Raw genomic sequence first — 16,279 nt, 5'->3', positions numbered from 1 at the left:
TCCTCAGAGAGTAATGGAGTCTCCTTTAAGAAGAGGCTAGATGGCCATGTGTCGGCTTCCTGCATGGAAGAACGGGGTTGAACTGGATCAGGGCTCTTCTTGGGGTCTCTTCCAACTCTAGGATCTATGGTTCTATGTGTTCTTCCTTTCCCAGACAAAGTGACCATTCTTACCTGGATCTCGGCAGCTTTCCTGGCATTCAACCAGTGTTGCAAATCTGTTTGGGTTGCCCTTGTGGCCTTTGTATGTGAACTCCTCACAGACAGTTCCCACTGGGTCATAATAGTACATGGGTATCGCATGGTCCCCTTCTCCAGGATTCATGGGGAGCCTGCAGATAGCTGTAGAGCAGATGGATTGAGAGAGGTGAAGGAATCTCATGGGCCTGCACCCTCAAAGACCTTCCCATCTCCTCCCCTGCCATAGCTATTCCCCATCTCTGTGCTCCAGGCTGGGAAAGGCTCTCATCTCCATTCCGCAGCTGATCAGAGATAAGAGCTTTTCCTTGGCTGTCATTGAATTCTTCAGCTCTTGGTTGAAAATGAGAGCCTTTCCTCATTGGAGAAGGAATGCGGCAAAATTGTATTTTACACAGGAACCGCAGCAAGGATTATATTTGCCCCAAAATGGAAAAACAAAGATATCCCTAAACAGGAAGAATAGTTGTTTGAACTTTACAACAAGATAGATATTGATAAGTTAACACAATTATTAATATATAAATCATAGAACAATTTAACAAGGAATGGTCTATAATAATAAATCTCTTAAAAGGAAAATGGGGAGATACAGCAGTATTGAGTTTGTGGAATGATTCAAGACCTCAAGTTCCAAAGTGAGGCCTCAGTTGTAAATATATGACATTTGCAGGAGTAATGTCTGTAGGTTTAAGTTACAAGAGATGATTTACTGAGGAATATGTACGAAAGAAGGTCAATTGGGTGAAATGAAATTATGTTACTCTTAAAGAAAGTCATACAGAAGACAGGAATCAGGCTCGTATTGACAGGGAGGAAGTAAGAACGAATGACGGAGAAGGTACGTGTAGGTGTAAGAAGGTATGAGTAAGTGTTGGGAGAGTTTGAGTAAGATAATGTTGTAACCCGCCTTGAGCCATAAGGAGAAGTGGATAAGAAATAAAATTATTGTTATTATTATTATGAAGACATGGAGGATGGAAAAGGAAGTGAGAAATATACTGATAAAGAAGGATGAAGATGGGAAGAACGAATGATGGAGATGAATGTATGTAGGTTTTAAGGTGGAAGAAGAAAGAAATTAAGAAAGAGATAGAAATAATGAGCCTGAGTATGATGGTATAGTGGGTATAATGTATGTAGGTACAGGCATCGATATATATGGTTGCATATGTATGTGTATGCATCCGTCCCTCCCTATGTGCAAACATGGAGTCTGCAGTCTTGCTTTTCGTGGGAGGGACGAGCTGCTATCTTTTAAATGGGTGCATGCGCCCACGTGCGCCATTATTCTCTATGGGACTCGCACATGGGCCAGTCGCCATTTTCACTGGGGGGGGGGGGCTGGAACAGATCCCTGCAAGTAGGGAAGGGCGACTGTATATATGTTATGCAAGTATTGTACAACTGGCCTTCCACATTTGTGGATTTGACTTTTGCGGATTTGATTATTTGCAGTTTCGATTAATATGTCCTCTCTAGGGATCTCTAGGTCCTCCAGCGCAACTCTACCAGAGGTTGACCATAGAGTTGTGCTGGAGAACCTAGAGATTCCTAAAGAAAACACTTCTCTAGGCATTTGGAGGTCCTCCAGAGTGATTCTGTGGTCAACTTCTGACGGATGTTGACCATAAAGTTGCACTGGAGGACCTGAAGATCCCTAGAGAGGTGTTCTCTTAGTTGAAAATAATAGTGTTGTGTTGTTTTTTTAATTTGTGGTTTTCCCACATTCATGGGGGTCCTTTACCCCAAACCCAGCGCATGCGGAGCGACCATTGCATTCCTGTGTTTATATTCAATTTTTAAAAAATTCAGAGAAAGAAAGAAAGAAAGAAAGAAAGAAAGAAAGAAAGAAAGAAAGAAAATGAATGTCTGTCCCTGTGCTGAAAAAGGAGGAATGCCCCTCCAGCAGACCTCAGTCTTGGGACAGGGCTACTTAGGGATATATGTGTGTGTGTGTGTGTGTGTGTGTGTGTGTGTATATATATATATATATATATATATATATATATATATATGAGAAGTATGAAGGTCCTCTTATACTTTCATTTACCGGGTTTCTTGCAGGCATGTTCACACTCTTTCTGCGTTTCAAAGCGGTTGTCATTCCCCTCGCAGCCGCCGTAGGAGAAGGTCTCACATGTCTTGGTAGCAGAGTTATAGTAGTACCTGAGCATGGCGGCCGCGCATGGACCAGTCTCTGGAGGGAGCTTGCAAATATCTATTATTAAAGGATAAAGCAATAAACAAAAAGAACGAAGTCTGGGATACAATAATGAACTACTGTAAAGAAAAGATGGTCCAAAGTTTAAGAAGAAGAGAAAAGAAAATGACTGGTGATAGTCAATAGGAAATAATCAATATTTCTGATTTAGGAAAGGTTTGATATAATGAAAACTATTGTTTTAAAAAATCAGGCCAAAATGTTTAGATATATATGATACCAAATAATGAAGAGTGTGTCTTAAGATAAATGGATGAGATATATACAAACCGACGTGTTGGAAAGTTGCAACGTTATAAAGTAATAATCATAATCATGATCATATAATTTATTTATATCCCGCCTTTTCCCAAAAGAATCGAGGCGGGTTACAGAACAAAACAGCTATGAAATACAATATTCAATATTCAATAAAATGTATATTTTTCTGAACAATATATATATAAATGTATATTTTCTAAGGATGTCTAAATGTAGAACTTGAAGAAGTTCAAGAGGAGGAAGAAGTTGAAATTATGGTGAAGTAAACAATACGTCAAATAAAGAAATGTATTAGAATATGTTCTAGACAAAATCAATTATATATATATATATATATATATATATATATATATCTCTCTGAAAAGACAAATTCAGCGGAGGCAAAGAGAGAGAAAGAGACAGAGATCGGGAATTTATCCGGTGAATATCCCAGAAAAATCGTGTCATTACGCATAACAATTCCACAGGACATTGCACAAAACCTGTTATTAAAGTGCTCACAAAGAAGCATTAATGCGCATCTTTTTACTTTCGGGACTTCAGCGACAATGCATTTCTGATATCACTTTATTTGCGCAATTGCGTGTGATAATCATTTGCGCTATTACTTGCCATTTTTGCTTCATTTGTGGGATGCTTTAAATGCCCTTTAATCTCTCTTTAATGTCGAAATCAGCCCCAGCGTGATAAACCTTTAACTTCTCTTTTGAAGGAAGCAATGAGTAATTTTAGCCATCCTTTCTCCGCAGCAAGAAAGTCTTGGATAACTGCAGGGTTTTCTGCAACTCTAGACTTATTCTGTGCAAAATGTTCCCATTGGGGTTTTTTTGTTGGGGGGGAGGAGATTGCACAGGAAACAACATTTCCTGCAAAAATAGAACTAATATTAAATATATCTATCTCTAAACGTTACTCTTTGCATGAGAAAAGCTTTTTCTTGGGGGGGGGGGTAAAGGTTGCACAGGAGACAGCATATTCTGCAAAAATAACATTTAAATGTACATATCTCAAAGTTTTACTTCTTTGCACAGAAAGTGATGTTTCTTCTACAAAAAATGCTGTTTCATGTGCACAAGAATCACGTGTGAATTTTGTGCAGAATATGTCACAAACTGCAGATATCCTCAACAGTCCCAGAGTCTCCTTATCAGGGTTTTTACACACTTCAGAAACACATTTTTGACCAGTTTTTCAACATTTTTGACTACTTGTTAGATCCTTGTTGAAGTCATGGAGGTCGGTTGGGTGGGCAAGATGTCTATTTCAGCCTCTGAACATGTTAAAATTGCTTCAGTGTCTCTTTAAATTATTTTGACTGCTTAAAAATCTGCATTGTTTGATACTATCTTAATTGATTTTGTTTGTACAGTGCCCTGTGAGTCTATACACACACACACACACACACACACACACACAATGTATTTTAAGAAGGAGGTTGAATCCAAGGCTGCGTCTGCACTGCAGAATTAATCTAGTTTGATGCCATTCAAACTGCCATGGCTCCATGCTGGGATTTGAGCCAGGGCAGTTAATGTGGTGTTAAACTGCATTATTTCTGCAGTGCAGACAGCACCCAAACCTTTGGCAGAAAGGGGACCAAATTGTCTGAGTTAACTGCAACTAGATTAGAGCCACTGAGTCAATGGTTGATAAATCCACTCAAAGGTCATCTCCTTGACTTAATAATCATTTATTATTTTCTTATGGCCCGCCTTTCTCCCAACGTAGGGACTCAAGGCGCCGAACAACGTGCATAAAACAATACAATTAAGAACAGTATAAGAACATTAAAATATAGAAATATAAAATTAAAAAAACAATCAAACCATTTAAGGAGTTAAAACCATGTTTTACTGCCTTTGCTCTACCTGGAACTAAGACTAGGACTCAGCCCCATTCGGAACAGACTGGACTTTGAAAGGAAAACACTGCCTGGTTGTTTATGATTGCCTTTTGGCATCACATCTGGAAGGAGAAAAGGGCCAGGATTTGGGGTCCGAACGTTTAAGCCTCACCTTTAAGAGAAATTTTGCACCATTGCTCTGATGATCAGAGCCACCGACCCATTAAGGGATTATAAGTGAATGACCATTGGCCTGTTAACTCATTAATTCCTTAATTGCATTTCCATTCTCTTGCATGGGTTTGACTCCAGATGGCCAAGGTTTCAATGCAGTAGCAGAAAGTGGAAATATGGAATAATGTGCAATAATGTACAGTGACAGAAGTTAAAGAAGATTAAAGTGTGATTTAAAAACCATGAAGTCCCTTTCTGCTGAGTTTAAGGAATTGTGTGTGTGTGTGTGTGTGTTTGTGTGTGCGCGCATGCGCACAAAAAGCCTGAACTCCTGTGAATTGCATGTGACTGGATTTCATACTGTAATGAGAAGTCGTTTAATAATGCTGACTAGTCTTAGGAGTTTATCACACTGGGGCTAATTTCAGCATTAAAGAGAGATTAAAGTGCATTTAAAGCATCCCCCAAATAAAGCGAAAAGGGTGAGTAATTGTGTGGATGATTATCACAGACAATTGCACAAATAAAGTGATATCGGAAATGCATTATCACTGAAATCCTGAAAGTAAAAAGATTTGCGGTAATGCTTCATTGTGACCACTTTAATGGTGGGTTTTGTGTGATGTTGTGTGCAACCGTTTCATGTAATTATGCAATTTTTACGGGATACTCATGGGATAAACTTTCAATCTCCTTTGTGTGATAAACTCCTTAGGTAGGAAGGATCCTTCCAACTCGGGCCACAAATCCACTTTCTTGTGCCATTGCTAGGTAATGGAACACTGATAAGCCAATGGATAGCCATTGTGGAGGAGTATGTCAGAATGTGTGTTCTTTGCAAGGAGTTCATTTTTTCCTGCCACTGTTGTAGTAGGCTGGCTATATAATTGCCTCCCTTGCATCACTTGTATCATGTTTTGGAAACCACACCTGGGGTACTTTTCTTGTCCCAGATCTGAAGACTTACCTGGATTCCTGCATTGCCAGATGCACTTTTTCTGGGTTTCAAAGCGGTTGCCGTTTCCCCCGCAGCCGCCGTAAATAAACCTCTCGCAACTCTTGTTGGCTGGGTTGTAATAGTAGTGTGGGAAGTATCCCAAGCAGGGACCGGACTCAGGAGGGAGTGTGCAGACATCTGTGGGACCAGAACAGACAGGAGGCAAGTGAGGGACTCTCTGCATAAAGGACGTTTGGGTTAGAAGCAAATTTATGTCATAACAGTGAGTGCCCACATGGCACATGCCATGCTCTGGAGCTGCCATTGTGTTCTGAGGGGGTTTGTTTTGCCTTCTTCTGAGGCTGAGAGAGTGTGACTTGCTCAACGTCACCCAGTGGATTACCATGGCCAGGTGGAGATTGAAGCCCTGGTCTCCAGAGTCCTAGTCCACTTAAACCACTACATTGGCTTATATATTAACTTATGTATTTGCTTCCTCAGGGGCTTTACAGATAGGCTGCTCCATGCTGCCTGTTTTTGCCCCAGAAGGAGGATGCTGCAACCAGATGCTGAGGCCTCTGGAAGGACCAAAAAGAACCCGCTTCTGGGCAGGTTCTTTTTGCATCCCAGTAGGGGCACCATAGATGAACTTCCATGCCATGATGACACCCCTTGCGCACAGCGCCGTTTGGGTGCTGCGCCACATGGATGTCATCATGGCACGCGCTGTATGGACAGGTGTGCACCATAATGGATCAAGGGCAGTGGAACAAGGGCTTGGAGCATGTGCACACGTAACCCTATCTCAGCCCTAGTGTGTGTACAGGCACAAAGTGCCGGTCTCTACAGCCCCTTACTTACTTAATTGCTCCATCTGACTATTTCCTGTTCCCTAACTTTAAAAAGCATTTGAAAGGAAGGAAATTTTCACATGATCCAGAGGTGATAGCAGCAGTATTTCAGTGAGCAGACATCAGAATTTTTGGAGAGGGAAGGGTTAGAGGAACTCGAGAAACGGCATGCCAAGTGTGTTGAACTCTGGAGGGAATATATGGAATAGCATGTACATTTTGTGGCTCTAGGCGCTTCCCGATTTGGTTGAGCTGAGAACTTTTCAGCAGCCCCTTGCATGCATCAGTAAATATCCATGCAGTAAAGCCAAAGAAGTCCTACAGAAAGACATAGAACTTGGAGGGAAGGGGCTAGTCCCCGAGGGGTTTGCCCACCTTTCCTGCTGCAGGTCTCCATGCATTCCTCGATGGTGGGGAAGCGGTTGGCATTGCCATCACAGCCCCCATAAGGGAAAGGCAGGCATTTCTTCTCTGCTGGGGAATAGTAATACTGGCCAGAGTAATCGTGGCAGGGTCCAGTTTCTGGAGGCAGCACGCAGATATCTGGGAGGCAAGGAACAAGACAGGATTCAGGAGTCTAGTGGAACCCAGGTCTTCAGTCCTTGCTACTTGGAAGCTGGAATGTGTGTTTCAAGGGAAGTGGATGGTGGGAAGGTGAATCCACCCTCGGTTTCAATGGCGGTGCTTTGGTTTTAATGGCAGCTGGGCTGCAGCTGCTTCCAGTCTGTACAGGAGCCATCCGGGTGCTTAACCTTGTAGAGGGTAGATCTGAACTGCAATTTTACTTATGCTCAGGAGTTGAAAAGTATAGTACTGAAATGTATTGAGAGCAAAGGTTGTTAGGACTGATGGAATTCAGGTCAGGTCAGATCCTCTGCTTTGAAATGTAAAACAATTTGGAAATGGCTCCTAATTCAAGTTTCTGGCCCAAATAAAGTATGTATTGCAAGATAATAGTTTGACTGATAGATACCCCATAAGGGATAGAGACATATGTTAGAGCATCCAATGAAATGTAAAGGGGTGTATACATTTAATTTATCTGCAACCAATGAAATGTGATTTGTAGTTTTCTGTATTCAAAGTACCATAGGGGCCCCAGAATTTGGATGCTTTCTTCTGGGAACGCTGCAGCAATAATAAACTATGTTTTCCTTCCCAGTCGGCTCCTAGAAATCCGGTTATAAGTCTCGTTTTTTAAATTAATCTGCTGAATAGGAAGTTCAGCAACTGGATGGCTCCCGCAGAACCAGGAGTTGCTCTGCCGGCGTTGCAGTTAGAGATGAGGAGCTGCCATTAAACTCAATGGTGCACCCACAAATCCACACAAACATGGAGCTGCTTCTGGAAGCTGCCACAGCCTTTTTGAGCATCCAGAAGGAATTAAATTCCCCATCCACTTTCTCCCATCATCTCAAGCCTGCTTGCTTATTGTACTCCTTGCTGCTATTCATGGGACTGTCATGGTGCCCCTCTTCAGCCCTGCCCCATAGGAACGACCGCCACCGTCTTGCCTACCTGGGTGCCAGCAATGTTGTTCGCACTGCTGCAGAGTGGGAAACCGGTTGGCGTTGCCCTCACAGCCCCCATAAACGAAGAGCGTGCAGGACTTGTTGTGGTGGTTGTAGTAGTACATGGGCATGTAGGCCCTGCAAGGCCCAGGATCCGCAGGCAGCTTGCAGATTTCTGCAATTGCGGAAGGAGAAACAAAACCCTGAGTCTTAGATCTTAAAAGGTGTAAATACCCTAAAAGGCACCAGGGAAGCTAAGAAGGGTCAGCCCTGGTTAATCCTTGGAGGGGAGACCAACAACCTCTGAGGATTCCTGGCCTAAGAAAATCCTCTGAAATCCATTAGGTTGCTGTAAGTCAATGGGTGGCATTAAGAGACACATGTGCACACCTACACGGCACCAGATTCCATCTGATCTTGGACGATAAGAAGGGCCACCCCTGGTTAGTCCTTGGATGGAAAACTGCCAGTGAATTCTAAGTGCTGTAATCTTTCTTCCGGAGGAAGGAAGCAACAAAACTGCTTCTGAGGATTCCTTGCCTCTGAAAACCTTTTGCAATTGATGGGGCTGCCACAAGTCAAAAGGCTATTTGAGGGCAGAGAGAGAGAGAGAGAGAGAGAGAGAGAGAGAGAGACCTAGAGCTTTGATGGACCTCCAACTAGAGCATCCCCATTAAATCAACCCATAGATAAAACCCCACTGATTCAATAGGCCTACTCTAGTGGAAAGCTAATAATTAAAACCAGGCCATTGCCTCCTTGGAGTAGCCTTCCCCAAGACTATGCCCTCCCTGTAGGTAGAACTGCAACTCCCATCATCCCTTGCCATGGTCTAACCAGGGTAGAAGCAGGTGCTTCGGCATTGCTCTATGGTCCGGAATCGGTTCTCGTTGCCTTTGCAGCCCTTGTAGGTGAAACTTTTGCAGGTTTTGCTAGTGTAGTTGTAGTAGTATGTGATCTTGTGGCTGTCGCAGCCACCTGGATCCATGGGCAGCTTGCAGACATCTGGAAAACAAGAGAACAGGAAGGAGGAGATTGTCGGAGAGCTTGTAGTGTAGTGTGGGCAGAGTGTGGTCCTGAGGCCAGATGTAGATTACTTAATCTCTTTATAGATGTGGCCCTCCAAAGCTGCTTTTGCCATCCCTCTTCAAGGATGGGGGACACCTGGCTTAAGGAGAGACTTCTACATATGAAAGCGATCTGGGAGTCCTAGTAGATGGCAAGTTGAACATGAGTCAACAGTGTGATGCGGCAGCTAACAAGGCCAATGCAATTTTAGGCTGCATCAATAAAAGTATAGTGTCTCGATCAAGAGAAGTAATAGTGCCACTGTATTCTGCTTTGGTCAGGCCCCACCTGGAATATTGGCGGGTTACAGAGCACCCGTTTGGAACGGCCGCCACCATTTTGTGTGCACTCCGCGCGTCCTAGGGTTGGGGGCGTCCGGAAAGGACGCCCCTTTTTAACCCTAGCATGCGCGGAGCGCGTACTAAAGTGCCCGTCTGTAATGGGCCATTGTGTCCAGTTCTGGGCACCACAATTCAAAAAGGACATTGAGAAACTGGAGCCATGTGTCCAAAGGAGGACAACTAAAATCTTGAAGGGTCTGGAAACCATAAATCCCTATGAGGAGAGACTCAGGAAGCTGGGGATGTTTAGCTGGAGAAGAGAAGGTGAAGAGGTGATATGATGATAGCCCTGTTTAAATATTTGAAGGGATGTCATATTGAGGAGGGAGCAAGCTTGTTTTCTGCTGCTCCAGAGAACAGGATCCAATGGAGCAATGGATGCAAGCTCCAGGAAAAGAGATTCCAGCTCAACATTAGGAGGAACTTCCTGACAGTAAGGGCTGTTTGACAGTGGAACACACTCCTTCCTCGGAGTGTAGTGGCGTCTCCCTCCTTGGAGGTCTTTAAACAGAGGCTGGATGGCCATCTCTCGGAGGTGGTTTGATTCCTGCCTGGCAGAATATGGTTGGACTGGACGGATCATGGGGTCTCTTCCAACTCTATGGTTGCATGATCCCCAACCCATCCATATCCCCTGGACCATCTTTTAACTGGCCATATAAAAATGAATTCAGGAGCACCTAATCATCTTGTAAATAGCCTCTACTGGCACTTTACATCATTCAACACTCCAAATACCAATCTTCTCAGCAAGAAGTGGAATTTGGGCATTTGGAGGGAGAAGGCTGTCTGGGGCTGTTGTTTTTTACCCTTTGGGTGACTCCAGAGGGTCCTAGGAACCAGTGGCCTCACTGGCGTTGGTGTCACCCAGTGCAGCAATTCATGGTGCCATCTCCACATGGACTCCCTCTCATACAGCCCATACAGAATCCTTTTTGTACTAATGTGAACAAAGCGGAGGGAGAGATTGTGCATAATGTTGTGGGTTCAGTTTCCGTCCCGCTTTCCCTCACCTCGGTACTTGCAGGTCGAGAGGCACATCTCCAAAGTAGGGAACCTGTTTTCATTTCCTCCGCAGCCTCCATATATGAACATCTCACACGTTTTGGTCTTAGATGAGTAGTAAAACATGGGCATGTAGGCTTTGCATGGACCTTTCTCCACAGGGAATTTGCAGATATCTGTACACAGATATGGAGGGGGAAAGGAGAAAAGGGATTTAATGGCTTTCTGGGGGAGGAGAATGGTTTTGAAGAAGGCCTCTCATGACTCTGGAGGGTTGAGGCCCAAGGGTTGGAGTGGTTCAGGACAGAAATGTACATGCTTGATCCTTTCAGGACTTGCACAGTTGCAGACACTGATAGTTATTATTTCCAATGAGTATTGGACTTTGATTTCTATTGCATGCATTTTATGTTTCTATGGAAAGTTTAGTGTTCATGGTATCTGATTGTTTTATTGCAATGTGAACACTAGATATAATACATTTTTGACATCCTTGTCATAGTCGAAGGCTTTCATGGCCAGCATCCATAGTTTTTTCCTGAGTTTTTTGGGCTATGTGGCCATGTTCTAGAAGAGTTTCTTCCTGACATTTTGCCATCATCTGTGGCTGGCGAAACGTCAGGAAGAAACTCTTCTAGAACATGGCCACAGAGCCCAAAAACCCACAAAAAACTATCCTTGTCATAGTTTGTATTACTTTTTACAAAATACCTAACTCCTCCCCCCCCCCCCCCAATCTTGTAGAACTGAAATGCTACCAGACTTTTCAGACGTCAGAAAAGAGGTTCTGGGCGTCACAGTTCAAGAGGGAGATTGAGAAGCTGGAGCATAACTAGATAAAGGTGACCAAAATGGTGGAAGGTCTGGAAACCATGAATCCCTATGAGGAAAGACTTAGGGAGCTGGGTATGTGTATCCTGGAGAAGAGAAGGTTAAGGGGGACATGATTGCCCTGTTTAAATCATAGAATCATAGAATCATAGAGTTGGAAGAGACCACAAGGGCCATCCAGTCCAACCCCGTTCTGCCATGCAGGAAATCCAAATCAAAGCATCCCCAACAGATGGCCATCTAGCCTCTGTTTAAAGACCTCCAAGGAGATATTTGAAGGGGAGTTATATATTTTTTTATAGCCCGCTTTTCCAGGGTAGATCAAAGCGGGTTACAACAAAGCAAAAGGGAATACAAAACAGAATATAAAACATACAATATAAACATCATAAAAACAGCTCATTACGTTAAAACACTATAAAAATATGAACAGCATAAAAAGCCAGACAAAAGAACAAACTAGCTGTATGAGACCATTGTCTAACAGGAGAGAACAGCATGAAGTCAGGACACATGGGGGAAAGCTTGTTGGAAGATAAAGGTCTTTAGTTCCTTCCTATAGAGATCAAGAGAGGTGACGGAGCGGAGCTCATCGGGAAGGGAGTTCCAAAGCTGCGGGGCCGAGATGGAAAACGCCCTTTGTGCAGTCAAGGTGTATTTTGACTTAGGAACCCTTAACAAGTGCTTCCTGGCCGATCTCAGAGTGCGGGGCGGATTGTATGGGGAGAGGCGGTCCTCCAAGTACCCTGGGCCCAAGCCATTTAGGGCTTTATAGGTCATAACCAACACCTTGTATTGCGCCTGGAAGCGAATAGGCAGCCAATGTAGATCTTGCAGGATAGGTGTTAAATGGCTGGTCCTGGAGCATCCAGTGACCAGCTTTGCTGCCATATTCTGTACTAATTGAAGCTTCCGGGCATGGTACAAGTGTTGCCCCATGTAGAGCGCATTACAAAAATCCAACCGAGAGGTTACCAGAGCATGTACCACCGTTTCAAGGTCCCCCCGGCCCAGGTAGGGTCTCAGCTGGCTTATCAGCCGAAGCTGATAACAGGTGCTCCTGTCTGTCGCATCCACCTGAGATGTAAGGTGGAGCAACAAATCCAGAAGCACCTCCAGACTGTGCACTGAGTCCTTCAAGGGGAGCGTGACCCCATTCAGGACAGGTGGATAAATCTCCTTTCCCGGGCCAGGAGAGCCTATCACTAGTACTTCCGTTTTCTCTGGATTCAGACTGAGTCTGTTTTCCCTCATCCAGCCCATTACCGACTCCAAGCAGGCATTTAGAGGAGAGATGCCACCCCTAGTCACTGCATCAGTCGGAGACACAGAGAAACATATTTGGGTGTCATCAGCGTACTGGGCATGGACAGGAGTAGCGTGTCCCTGTTAGTGCTCTTGGACATCTCTGCGGCCTTCGATACCATCGACCATGGTATCCTTCTGGAGCGCCTGGGGGAGTTGGGTATCGGGGGCACTGCTTTGCAGTGGTTCCGTTCCTACCTCTCGGGTAGATTCCAGATGGTGGAGCTGGGGGACTGTCGCTCCGATAAGAGGGCCCTCACATCTGGGGTCCCTCAGGGAGCGATCTTGTCCCCTATGCTATTTAACATTTACATGAAGCCGCTGGGAGAGATCATCCGGAGACACGGGGCGCGGTGTTATCAGTACGCTGATGACACCCAAATAGTCTTCTCTGTGTCTCCGACTGATGCAGTGACTAGGGATGGCATCTCTCCGCTCAACGCCTGCTTGGACTCAGTAATGGGCTGGATGAGGGAAAACAGACTCAGCCTGAATCCAGAGAAAACAGAAGTACTGGTGATAGGCTCCCCTGGTCCAGGGATGGAAATTTTTCCACCCGTCCTGAACGGGGTCACGCTCCCTGTAAAGGACACTGTTCGTAGTCTGGGGGTGCTTCTGGACTCGTCGCTCCACCTAACTTCTCAGGTGGATGCGACAGTCAGAGGCGCCTGTTATCAGCTTCGGTTGATATGCCAGCTGCGACCCTACCTGGGCCGGGGGGACCTTGAAACAATGGTACATGCACTGGTAACCTCTCGATTGGATTTCTGTAATGCGCTCTACATGGGGCAACCCTTGTACCAAACTCGGAAGCTTCAATTGGTTCAGAACATGGCGGCTAGACTGGTTACGGGTACCTCCAGAGCCAGTCATATAACACCGGTACTGGAGGACCTACACTGGCTGCCAATTGGCTTCCGGGCGCAATACAAGGTGTTGGTTATAACCTATAAAGCCCTAAATGGCTTGGGCCCAGGGTACTTGGAGGACCGCCTCTCCCCATACAATCCGCCCCGCACTCTCCGGTCGGGTGGGAAACAGCTTTTGAGAGTTCCTGACACGAGATATGTGATGTCTGCACATAGGGCTTTTTCTGCTTCGGCCCCGCAGGCTTGGAACTCTCTCCCTGTTAAGCTCCGCTCAGCCCCCTCCCTAGAGTCTTTTAGAAAAAACCTAAAGACTCATTTTTTCCGCCTTGCTTTCCCCCATGTCCCTTAATTCCACTCTTCTCCTTTATGCTGTTGTAATTGTAATGTAATGGATGTCTTTGGGGTTATTGTTGTTATTAGTTTTAATGGTTTTAAAAGGTGATTGAATGATGGATATTTTTATTGTTGTATTTTATTGCTTAATGTGGGGGGATTTCTTTTAATGGATTTGTTGTATCATATTTTAACTGATTGTAAACCGCTGTGATCATTGGAATAGCGGTATACAAATAAAGATTCATTCATTCATTCATTCATAACACCGCGCCCCGTGTCTCCAGACGATCTCTCCCAGCGGTTTCATGTAAATGTTGAATAGCATGGGGGACAGAATGGCTCCTTGAGGGACACCAGATGTAAGCACCCTCTTATCGGAGCGACAGTCCCCCAGCTGCACCATCTGGAATCTACCCGAAAGGTAGGAACGGAACCACTGGAGCGCAGTGCCCCCGAAAGCCAGCTCCCTCAGGCGTTCCAGAAGGATACCATGGTCAATGGTATCGAAAGCCACTCAGATGTCCAAAAGCACTAACAGGGACACGCTACCCCTGTCCATGCCCAGACAGAGATCATCAACCAGGGCGACCATGGCAGTCTCAACTCCATAGCCCACCTGGAAGCTGGTTTGAAATGGGTCTAGAAAATCCGTTTCATCCAAGATCGCTTGAAGCTGGAAGGCAACCGCTCTCTCGATCACCTTCCCTAAAAACGGCAGCAGCAAAACAGGCCAATAGTTATTGCGAATCAGGGGTTCTAGGGAGGGCTTTTTTAGCAGTGGTTTTACAACGGCCAATTTTAAGCTAGATGGAAACTGCCCTTCCCCAAAAGATGAATTGATTATGCAGCACAACATAGGAATTATGGTCGTCCCCCCCTGAGCTGCCAGCCATGAGGTACAGGGATTGAGAGAGCAGGTCGTCTTCCTAACACTTCGAAGAATCTTGTCCACTTCCTCAGTACTCACAGACTCAAAATGATCCAGTCTAACAAAGTCCACGGAAGCTCTGGAGACCTTGAGGAGGGAGCAAGCTTGTTTTCTGCTGCTCCAGAGAATAGGACCCGGAGCAGTGGATGCAAACCAAGGAAAAGAGATTCCACCTCAACGTTTGGAAGAATTTTGTGAGAGTAAAAGCTGTTTGACAGTGGAACATGGCTACTATGAGGAATGAATTAAGCAGCTGGGGAATAGAGGGTTTAGAGTGGGACATGGTAGCCATGGACAAGAGGGACCCTTCAGTCTCTAGGATTCTATGGTTCTAAGTCCAGGAAGGAAATCTAGGGGCTATCTTGAAGTCTTGACATTGCGTGTGAAGAGAAGGGTCCTGTGGATTTGGGGTCCCAAGGTACCTGTTTCTGGGTCCATGCACTTGAGTCCACAACCGGAGAAGCAGCATTTCTGGCTGGAGTCGCACTCCCGGTCATCGCTGCAAGAGTTCCTACAACGGGCCCTGGATGGCAGGGCTTCTTTCCGAGGGCACATGCCTGGGTGAGCTGAGACCAAGAGGAAGATCGGCTTCAAGATCCACCAAGAAGGTTCATGCACTACTTGGTATGTGACAAGTCCAAAGAGCTTTAGTTCCTCCACCTGGACTATTGAGATGGGAATGCAGCATGGCCTACCATGTCAGGCTGTTGTAATAGACAACCTTACCTGGCTGAGCAGGCATGCAGGTCAAAAGGCAGCCCCTGGAGCAACACTTCTCTCCGCTCCCACATTCTTCATCCGTGGTGCAGTTGGCCAGGCAGATGGTGATCTCAGAGGAGTTGAACTTTGGGCAGTAGCCGGGGTTTGCTGTTAGAGAGGAGATGGCAGCAAAGCAGCTCTATGATTCTTTGATTCTACTCTGGGTTCTGGAATGATAGCCCTGACAACTACTTGGGCTGATCCAGCCCTTCTCTTCCTCTGATGGCCACCCCCCCCTACCTTCAACTGGGAGCATGCACTTTTGGCCACAGCCACAGCTGCAGCAGCGCAAGTCGCCTGGGCAGTCGGTGTCTTTAGAGCAGAAGACGTTGGGCTCCCCGGAGGCCTCTGAGCATTCGGGACATGTCCCATCCTTCTCTGGAAAAGAGATTAAGAGTTACACAGTGTATGTTGAAAGCCCCACAAGTCACTAGCTCTGTCTGCAGCCCCCCTTTGAAAGGAGATGTAATGGGTAAAGCAAGGACCGGGGAAGCTGGGAGATATATAGAATTCAGAAGAACAGTAATGTTAGTGTGGAATATCAGTATGCAATGGGATCTTATAGCATCTTTGAGACTTACAACTGTGGTCCAAAACACACTGTAGAAATCATCCAGTTTGAGAGTGCTTTCACTGCCCTTTACAGTCAGCCCTTCTTATACACAGATTTTTTATACACGGATTCAAGTATCCACGGTTTCAAAATGTTCCAAAAAATATAAATTTCAAATATGAAACCTTGATTTTCCATTTTTTTTTATAAGGGACACCATTTTGCCATGTCATTATATTTGATGGGACTTGAGCATCCACGGATTTTGTTATCCACGGGGGATCTT

At 45.2% G+C, this 16,279-nt stretch overlaps 1 protein-coding gene across 4 annotated transcripts in view; it reads right to left on the bottom strand.

Moving 5' to 3' along the window:
* The window catches only part of LOC149315409 (papilin-like), a 67,659-nt gene extending 52,173 nt beyond the window's left edge, over positions 1-15,486 (bottom strand). For all 4 annotated transcript variants that reach the window (XR_016280361.1, XR_016280360.1, XR_016280362.1 and 1 more), the window contains exons 1-9: positions 15,408-15,486; positions 15,104-15,247; positions 10,421-10,588; positions 8,836-9,003; positions 8,006-8,173; positions 6,863-7,030; positions 5,667-5,834; positions 2,251-2,418; positions 174-341 (exon numbers count right to left, since the gene is read on the bottom strand). Coding sequence is in view for 1 of the 4 variants with exons in the window: in XM_089513414.1 (XP_089369540.1) it covers positions 174-341; positions 2,251-2,418; positions 5,667-5,834; positions 6,863-7,030; positions 8,006-8,173; positions 8,836-9,003; positions 10,421-10,588; positions 15,104-15,247; positions 15,408-15,423 (1,336 nt within the window). In the remaining 3 variants the exon portion in view is untranslated. The remainder of the gene's footprint in view (positions 1-173; positions 342-2,250; positions 2,419-5,666; positions 5,835-6,862; positions 7,031-8,005; positions 8,174-8,835; positions 9,004-10,420; positions 10,589-15,103; positions 15,248-15,407) is intronic.
* Positions 15,487-16,279: the final 793 nt, after the last annotated feature.

The sequence above is a fragment of the Sceloporus occidentalis genome, unplaced genomic scaffold (genome assembly GCF_023333645.1).
Source record: "Sceloporus occidentalis isolate IW3139 unplaced genomic scaffold, rSceOcc1.0.p SCAF_3, whole genome shotgun sequence".
NCBI classification, from domain to species: domain Eukaryota; kingdom Metazoa; phylum Chordata; class Lepidosauria; order Squamata; family Phrynosomatidae; genus Sceloporus; species Sceloporus occidentalis.
Note: the sequence above shows the minus strand (reverse complement) of the source record. Positions and strands in the feature narration are given on the sequence as shown.